This window comes from Cotesia glomerata, unplaced genomic scaffold, assembly GCF_020080835.1.
Source record: "Cotesia glomerata isolate CgM1 unplaced genomic scaffold, MPM_Cglom_v2.3 scaffold_198, whole genome shotgun sequence".
NCBI classification, from domain to species: Eukaryota; Metazoa; Arthropoda; class Insecta; order Hymenoptera; family Braconidae; genus Cotesia; species Cotesia glomerata.
In genome coordinates, this window is record NW_025402419.1 from 1 (window position 1) to 9,663 (window position 9,663).

General features: G+C 30.5%; 1 protein-coding gene, 1 long non-coding RNA gene and 1 pseudogene across 2 annotated transcripts; 2 read left to right on the top strand and 1 right to left on the bottom strand.

Annotated features, from left to right (window-relative positions):
• Window positions 1-663: 663 nt before the first annotated feature.
• LOC123274051 lies at window positions 664-1,290 on the top strand. Its single transcript, XM_044741548.1, has 2 exons — window positions 664-933; window positions 1,007-1,290. The coding sequence occupies exons 1-2, from the start codon at window positions 664-666 to the stop codon at window positions 1,205-1,207; spliced, it is 471 nt and encodes a 156-aa protein (XP_044597483.1). The 3' UTR covers window positions 1,208-1,290.
• Window positions 1,291-1,970: 680 nt separating this feature from the next.
• LOC123274052 lies at window positions 1,971-2,682 on the top strand. The gene is made up of 3 exons (XR_006511435.1): window positions 1,971-2,080; window positions 2,154-2,435; window positions 2,546-2,682. It is a non-coding gene; the product is annotated as an uncharacterized LOC123274052 (long non-coding RNA).
• Window positions 2,683-4,020: 1,338 nt separating this feature from the next.
• Window positions 4,021-7,975, bottom strand: LOC123274050 (annotated as a pseudogene).
• Window positions 7,976-9,663: the final 1,688 nt, after the last annotated feature.

Here is a 9,663-nt window from a genome sequence, read left to right on the forward strand (position 1 = left end):
ACCGTGATATGACATCACATTGAGTTTGTTTGATTTTTAATTATTTTAATATTTTCATAAATGTATTAAAAATTTAAAAACGCTACGATAGAACTTGCGAAAGAACATGCAGCGAAACTAGCGACTAGAGTTGATACCGGCATCAACGGAAACGAACAGAATCGCCATTTCCGTTGCGCATGCGGGTCAGCGCAAAATCGCGGAAAACTGAAATTTAAATATCTTGGTGAAAAATCGTAAGTAACTTCAAGATTTTATATGCTATGGTGACAAAATCAAAGTGATAATAATTATAAACAAAATTAACGACAAAAAGATAATTAGGAAAAATTTTTTTTTAATTAAAAATATGCTTAAAAAAAATTTAATAATAATTGGATTATTTATGAGTAACCAAGATTTAAATAAAGTAGTAATTAATTTTTAATTTTTTTATGAAGTAATTGTCAAAATGAAGATAAGATAAAACAATTTTTAAGATTTACTTCAACCATCGAGACATGTTTTTAATCAAATTCAGATATTTTAAAGGATAGCAGAACTTTAGAATGTCTAAAATGTTCCAAACATTTCTCGTAATTTATTAATATTTTCTAAAAATTCTAACTACTTCAAATGTTTCAGATTATAAAAGTTATAACTTCTGTACATAAATGACCTATAATGGCAGAAAAAGTAATATTTCGTAATCGTAAAATAAATTTGCAAGCCGATGAAGACGCCGTTAGATTTTATCCAAGTCTTCATTCTAAAGTGGAACACCGTAGTGACAAAAAAAGCGTAATTTCACTCTACGACATTAGCGTAGATGCTTTAAAGATACTTGTCGACTGGATTAATAGACATCAGCATGATGTAGGACGCACCGTATTTGACCACACCGAAAATCCTGTAGCAGTCACCTTAAGTAACGATGATCAAGAAAGTTTAAACGTAATTTTTAAATGAAAACATCAATTGATACTTATTTTTTTATTTTAAATAATTTTTTCTCACTTTTTGACAGCTCGTTGACAACAATGTTATTTTAGAAATTGTCCAAGTCGCAGATGAATATGATATGATGGATTTGTTAGATGGTGCATGTCAAATTGCAGCTCCCATCATCGAGAATATGAATCACGTTGAACTAAAAGCTAAATTTTTTGCCTCTGGTGATTCTTTAAATGAAGAGGAAGTTTTCTTTGGTAGTGATGACGAACTTTAAGTGAACTTTACAATATATGATAATATTTAACTATGTAATAAACTGTTTTATATAATAAAGAAGAGAGGAATACCTTTGAACAATTCTTGCTATTTTAATAATTAATCTTATTATAATAAGATAGTTAATAATTATTCTTTTAATCTCAAAGTAATAATTTGGATATATAACGTTGATAAACAACATTTTTGTTATTAAAAAAAAAAAATAATAAATCACAATTTGGTAAATAATACGATTTTAATTTTTTATTTCAATTTTTTAGTCATTAAGGATTAACAAATAAAATATTTGTTATTTTTTCAAGTTTAACTTAGCGTTTATGGAAGTAATTTTATGCATGAAATAATTATGGAACAAGTTTTCAATTGATTTAATGTTATAAACCTTTTAGAGATTTTTATTAAACTTTTACTTATTATTATTATTATTGATGATTTTTATACATATCAGGATAGTATAATAATTAAAATAGAATAGTTATGAATGGTTATCATAAAAATAATACAATTTTTTTCACTTTATGATCAATCGTTAAAAATTTAACATTTTGTGTTCATCTTTAAATTATTTTTACCATTTACGATATTGGAAAAATTATCATAATTTTAAGCGATATTTGGTAATTTGATCAACTATGATGATTAAAAAAAGTCTAGAAAGTCTGAGTAATTGAAAATACTGAATAGAAGCAATAAAATCAAGTAGAATTTTCTAGTGTAATAGACAAATTTAATATCGAAAAAATCAGAAAATCTTATTGCTTCTAGATCATACTTTGGTGTATAAATACGACTCGAGAGAAGAAAATTGTTTATTAATGTTCAGTTTTTCTTAATTAGATTTGATAAAAATTTCTAAAAACGTTAAAAGGTTAATATTTTTAAAAAAGTATAAGTAAAGAAATATTTTTTTAATAATAATTTTGTGTGTTTGAAACTATTAGATGAACCGAGGAAATGGAGATTTTGTGACTATTCGATGCAGTGATGGTGATATTCGTACCCGAAGATCTGCTTTACAACCTTACAGAGCTTTATATGAAGCACGAGAAGTGCATTTTCTGGTGCTCTTAGTGAAATAAGATTGCCCCATCTTCCGACCAGCGTAGCCGGCCCAAATAGTTACTTGGGCAGAAAGGCATATGAATGATCCTGGCAGATCTTCATTTGAACCAACTCAAAACGTTGACGTTACATTGACTCCTGAAGATTCAAACCAATTATCGGTAATATTTTTCAATTTAAACATAAAAAAATAATTTACTGATTTAAAATTCTTAATAGTCACAAATAATTTATTTTTGATTTTTATTTAATTACCTTTTCATTTTCTCAGAGTCTTGATATCAATACGCTTCTTCAAGTTTATCCAGGCATCCGATGAATACATTATTCTAGATTTACTCTCCGGTGCATGTAAAAGAGCAGCAGAAGTTTTCGAAAATACAGATCCCATGGTCCTAAGAAGAGAACTTTTCAACGGCGAAAGTGGTTTCTCTGAAGAAGAAGAGGAAAGATTGCGCCACGAAAACTGAATGGATAGAAGAACTATAATGTTATTTTAAGTTTACTCAAATAAAATTTTTAAATTAATGCAAAATTAAATTTTAAGTAAATTTAATTAAAATTATCGAGAATTTTGTGATAACTTATTATTATTTATAATTAAAACGAATAAAATACTTCATATTTATTACGAAATAGTTTTTATTTTATTGTTTATATATATATATATATATATATATATATATATATATATATATATATATATATATATATATATATATATATATATATATATATATATATATATATATATTTAATAATTTTATAATAGACAATAAATTTAAATAAAAATTTTTTAAAATAAAATGTGATGTTAAAAACACTTTTTAACATTAAAAAGGGAAATGAATTTTTTATTATTAAAAATTATTATTTATTTTAATTAAGAAAAAATTTTACATTATAATAGATTCATACGTGTATCCGCATATTATTTTATTTTACATATTGAATTAAACATTTTTGATAATAAAGAAAAAATAAAAGAAAGTAATTGTTGCAGATAATTGAATGTCGCTTTTAAGTTATTGTTAATCATTAATGCTATGATTATCATTAGTAATCTTGTGAATATAAATTCAACCAATTACATCACACTTTTAATCCTTTCAATGTTGATAATAAATCTCGAATAATTCAGATTATTGACCGACAATTAATAAATTGTCAATAGATAAATTTATATTAATCTTTTATACATTTCTTTATCAATTACTACTAATTAATAATAACTTATCGTTCTTTTAAATTTACAAACTACTGTTACTTTATTTTAAATAATGTTATGTAACTTCAAAGTTTTTTTTTTTTTTTTTTTGAAATTTTGGAGACAATTTAAATTGGAAGTTAATAAATCTACGGCAATTAATAATAAGTAATGAAGTAATTAGTAAAAGCGATACTATTGTGCGATGAAAAATAGATAAATAATTATTAAATAAACAATCTACATTGTTGTCTCAATTTTCAATATTAATAACAATTAAAAAGCGATACATTGGAAAACAAACACAGTCTTTATGATTTATTTAGCATCGCCTACATAAAAATATTTTTTTAAATCGTTTCTTTATAAATTACATTATTAACACCACTAATTATTTCAAAAGTCCTCTATCAATTATAAACTACGCATATTATTCCAGTTAATAATTAAATAATTTTTATTCTATTTTCATTTCCCTTTTTTATATTAAAATAAATTAAAAGAAAAATATTTATGATGAATAAAAAAAACTAGAATATTTATTATTAACTGGAACTGCATAAATTATCTTTGATTTAGTATTATTATAATTATAATTAATATATTATGATTAGTTAATGTTATTAGTAAATAAAGGATTGTAATATAAGAATGTACACGAAGCTAAATCTAAATCATACCGCGTCACATTGCACGTACCTTACTTTAAAAATGAATAAATTTATAAATTAATTAGTAACTCTCTGCGCTTGTTTATTTCGATGCTCGTAATTAACCAACCGCTGTCCCACTAAATATTTGTCATTTTTAATTCTCTCATAAAGTTTTTTAAATTGTCGTATGTGAAATACTATCAAAACACAAACAAATATTATCCAAAGTAGTACGGAATAAAGACATCTAGCAATCAGTATTTGTGTTTGTAAATTTGTTACGAATAATGGTACAATACCATAAGCAAAGAAAGGCATAAGGTACTGCTAGTGCCAACCCAAAGACACAAATAACAGGCGCTGCTATTTCTTTTATTATGAATTTAAGATCCATTTCCCTGACACCGTCATTGTAAGCCTTTTCAATAGCAGTACGAAGTCGCCACTCGGGACCCATCATTATCACGGCCGTCGCTATTTTAGTGTAAAGAACACCTAGTGCCCAATCTTGCCATATAAATAAAATAGGATTTTGTTCCAAAGGTACCCGGAGCGGTACCACTACCACTAATTCTAATAAAAGGCCAAATAGCAAGGGTATCACGCCGACCAGCAGGACAAAAGCTATCGAAGCTCTCACGCTGACAATCGCCCAGTGTTTTATTCTGTCCAAGATTGCTCGCCGACCGCGAGGTAACCATGAAAGTGCGAGAGCTAGCCCACGAGCTGCTGCCCAACAAACGTAAGTACCGCAAGCAACGGTATAAATCTCGTGAACTCGTCCTGAGAATACGACCATGGCTTCGCCTACACCTATAAATTCAATTAAATAATTTCAATAAAAATAATTAAACTAATGAAGGAGAAAAATAATTTTTTATAGAAATTATTTATACTAACTGTTTACTGATAGAGTTGGTGGTAAAACAGGTGGTGAAGGTGCAGGAGCTCCAACCATCCATAATGCCATAACTCTGCGTCCCAACCAGACTGGCAAAGTCATCGCAATGAGACTGGCAATCACCAGAGAAATACAGACACATATCAACAGTCCAACAAGTCTCGCCGGAAACCATTTTGTCCGTACATATGGTTGATAACCAGTAGGAATGTCTCGATGCAGCATCTGAGCTTGCTGAGCTGCTGCTTGATGAGCGGCGCCCAGTCCTGGGTGCTGTGGTTCTTCAATTACAGCGGGTCCTTGGTCATCTCGCTGGTCACGCAATAAATAAGACTGAAGATCGAGTATCCAGGCGACAGCTTGACACCACCCTCGAATCAGTGCCTTTAGCCAGGTTCGCGTGTGCGATTGCTCTAGCAACGCTGGTAGAATCACTTGCAAAAGCAGTAGCTCCAAGGATAACTCGCTTACTTGAGACTCAGTCTGCACGGTCACTGTGTAGGTAAAAACCCAGGCCATGCCCATCTCAAGAGCCTGATTGGCAGCCAGAGCATCAGTAAAATAGCCGTGCCGAAGATAACCGCAGACACTATCAGTCTACGTACGTGCTGTAGAATCGGCAAGTGAATCATCTCCTGAATTGGGGAGAAATCTGGATCATTCAAGTTCCGCAGGAACCAGAGTACGCCAGGTCTTAGCACTTCGCGGAGCAAGAGGATGAAGGAAGCGAAGTAGTAGATATATACCATCCCAACGAGCCAGTGAATAAACATACATGTTCCTGGCGCTAGTCGGAATGACGACTCACGGTCCTTCAGTGTCGCGTCAAACATAGCCAATGAGCAAATGTCGAGCCACCAACCACAGACCAGAGGCAGCACTCCAATCTCGACTACCGAGAGCAGAGATACTTTCACAACTACGTAACCCAGCCCTAAGACACGCTGCGAACGTTGCAAACCAAATAGTGCGGCTATTGTGTGCAAAATCACAAGAATGGCTCCGATTACGCCGTACCCGCAGAGTGTCGTTACCAATCCTTCGAAGTGCGATGCAGCGGCGTGCTCTTTAAGTCCCAGGGCGGCAATTGTGTAATACCCGAAGGTGTAAGGGCAAAAGCAAACACCAGAATGAATACAGTGTTTAGAGAAATCACCCAAAAAACGTGCTCCAGAAATAAAAGCGAACCGTCTAGTCCGAGTAGACGTTCCCAAGTAAGTTCTTCAGCAGGTCTGTCCCATTCCATTGGATTCCAGTTGGCTTCCTCGGCTTCTCCGGGCACTTGAGCTTGATCCTGCACTTGTCCGCGCCATCCTACTGCGGCTCCGTCACCTTGAGCTTCTTCAGGATTTTCATTTTCGTTATTAGGTTCTTCAGCCTCGGCTGCAACTGCGTTATTGGGACTGTTGTCAGCGACTTCGCGGTACATCGGCTGTTCGTCATCGTTACCGTCTGCTAGACGCGGAGGTTCGTCGACGAATGGTGGGACATTGTTGTTGTCACCTCGGACTTCAGGTTGTCCAGGAAGATCTTGTACCTGTTGCTGTCCTACGGCCGCTTGATTATTTCCAGCCGCTGGTAACTGCTGGACATTTCTTTCCAACCAATCAGGTCCACCTGCGTGTAAGATCTGCTCTCGTAACCATACCAGTCCGATGAATGCGAACAAAGTACAAGTTACGACGAAGCACCCGTGGAACACGTCTGATGATATGTTGTCGAGTGACAGCATGTCCATGGGTAGTGACATTATCTGGAATTAATTCAGTATGATTATTTATATATTCATTGTTAGTGTGTTTTGAGGTAAAAATAAGTTTTACTTCAAACTAGATTTTTAAATAATTTTTGTTTAGAAACAAAGTATAAATATAAATTTAACATCATAATAAAATGCAGCGCTATTTCTAAATTTCAAAACAAGAAAAAAAAATAGAAAATCTTAATGAATAAATTTAAAAATAATTTATTTGATTAAACATGTACTTTTTTCAGTATGAAATTAAAAGTGGACGCTTTATTTAAAAAACTAATAAAAATTTATAGTAAAAATAATAACTTACTCTTACTAGATCTAATGATCCACTAAATAATGCCCGATAAGTACGACAAGCAGTCAAAGGTACCAGACCCAGCCATGCCAATGCCACCAAAGTATAATGAAACCAGTAACTGACAGCTGTTACGACACTCGAAAATAACCCACCGACGACATCCTTCAAAGGTAAACGTCGCGGCATATCTGGGCTGTAAATCGGCGTAAACGAAAATCTGTGGCCACATAATTCACAGTACTCTTTCCTCGAGTATCTCATCCACTGAAGTAAACATTCCTGATGGATCCACTTGATGCTGCCAGTGCAGATGCACGGGTGGAAGAGTGGTCGACCACCGAGATCTACACACTCGACAGATATCAGCTCCTAACATGTCCTCCGTCATGTTGATAGTTATTTATTCCAACGAGGTGTTTAAAACTAGAATTATATTTTCGTTAATTCTAAAACAGTTTTAAAAAAAAAATTAATTATTAATTAAAAATTATAAATATTACTTACAATTACATTAATAAATAAATAAATAAATAAGTGGATGATGTAAAAATGATTACTGGCTGATGGCTGCTGTTGATTTGTGCTAATTTATGTTAAACAATTATTTTAGAATGGAATTAATAGTTTGACCTTATGTCCTAAACTACAAATCGTATGTTCGATTAGAAAGTAGGTTAGGCCCAAGAAAAAAATATAGCTTGAAAATATAATTATTACTCTAATATACTATGATTTTAGTGTTTACTCAGTGTTGAGACTATAACCATTATTATGAAGGTGCTTTGGGGATTACTTATCAAGAAAGTGTTACTTACGTTGTCAGATTGTTTAGAAAATATATTATTTATCAAATAAGACAATATACGTCGAAAAATTAAAAAAATTTTTACCAATGCTTTTGTATGATACGATACAGTACCAGCTGTTCTGGTTATTTGTTTTTCAAGTTTTATAACCATAATATAATGATATTCAGTGTTACCAACTTTTCCCAGTGTATTTTCTTCGGTTGTGGTCAAATAGTCAGACTGTTAACATTCCGAGCTTAATGAATTATGTACTAGAACACGGAAACTAAATATAAATATATAATTTTGGAATAATTTTACGAATTTAAAATACTGAAAAATACAATGTTAAATAAAAAGTTTGGTAAATCTAGAATTTGTATGTCTTAGGTATGACCATCAATTTAGAAGATATAAAATAATTTTTAAATTGAAAATAAATTAATTAATAATTAAAAAAAGTAAAATTTCTAAAAAATGCACTGATAGATTGTTTTATTTTCTGAATATTAATTTTAAAGTTTGTTCAAATTTTTACAGGAGAAAAAAATTTTTTGAATGATTTTTTAGAAATAAAAATCTATATTTAATAATAATTATAATAATTTATAGTAAATAGCTTATAAATTCATAATAAAGTAGCATACACATTTAATTGCTCTAATAGAAATTTTTTTACACATGGATAGCGATTTCTTAATTTAAGGGGGTTTTCTGATTTTACGGTCTGTTTTTTATGCATTGTTTTAGGAATTTTTTTTGATGAACGATGAAAAGATAGAACTTTGAATTTTTTTATCATTTATTTATTATTTTTTCAAGATTTTAAAGTATTTCTGAACTAGAATCAGTTGAAAATACTGAAAATTGGATTTTTGGCGGACTGTTGAAAAAAAAGTTTCAAATTTCATGATTTCTTTTTGTTTTTGTTACAGAAAAAATAGAAATACTTTAAACTTTTCGATGACTCTAGTTCATTCCATGCATATAGACTTCTAGATTAAAATGCCGTTTTTTTTTTTTTTCAATACACATAAACCAATTAGTCGAAATCGTGGAGGAAATTTTTAGCGTCCGTTTTTTTCAAGCCAGGCGTCTTCAGAGTGGTATAACTTCCATTCTAACGGATATTTTTATTTGAAATTTGTTTTATATAATTTTCAAATAACAATAAACAAATGATGAAAAAATTCAAAAGTTCTATCTTTTTATTGTTCGTCAAAAAAAAAATTCCCAAAAAAATGCCTAAAATTCAGACCGTCAAACTAGAGAACCCCCTTAATATAAAAGTTAATAAAAAAATCCGAGAATTACAAATAAAATTATTGATATTGAAATTAATAGATATCTGTCAATTTTTTAGATTTTTATATCAATTAAATTATAATACAAAAATTTCACATCTAAAAATTCAAAAGTATTACAAGTGTAAATTTTTTTTTTTATAATAAAAATAAAAATAATTATCAGATACCTATATGCTCACTGATTTTTGTATCATTGTGAAATTAATAAAATAAAAATATTCATTTTGTAATATTGGGTACCCTCCTTTTGATATAATGTAAAGTATCCGAAGCGGTCATAATACTGAAAAGACATGATCTACATCGCCATCTACCGAAAAAGATTTTATCCACTTAGATATGCTTCGAAAAGACTGTATCCGATGAAAATTATCCGAAGATAATGTTCCTATTTTTATTTTCCGGCCCGCCAAATTGCTAAAAAGACAAACTCCTCATCGCCAACAACAGAAATAAATTTTATCCGCTTAGATAAACTT

What these genes read in the sequence shown, in the direction of transcription:
- LOC123274051 (XM_044741548.1), top strand. Translation starts at nt 664, where the DNA reads ATGGCAGAAAAAGTAATATTTCGTAATCGTAAAATAAATTTGCAAGCC. An exon ending in ATGATCAAGAAAGTTTAAAC is followed by an intron (nt 934 to 1,006) that starts GTAATTTTTAAA and finishes ACTTTTTGACAG; the next exon opens with CTCGTTGACAACAATGTTAT.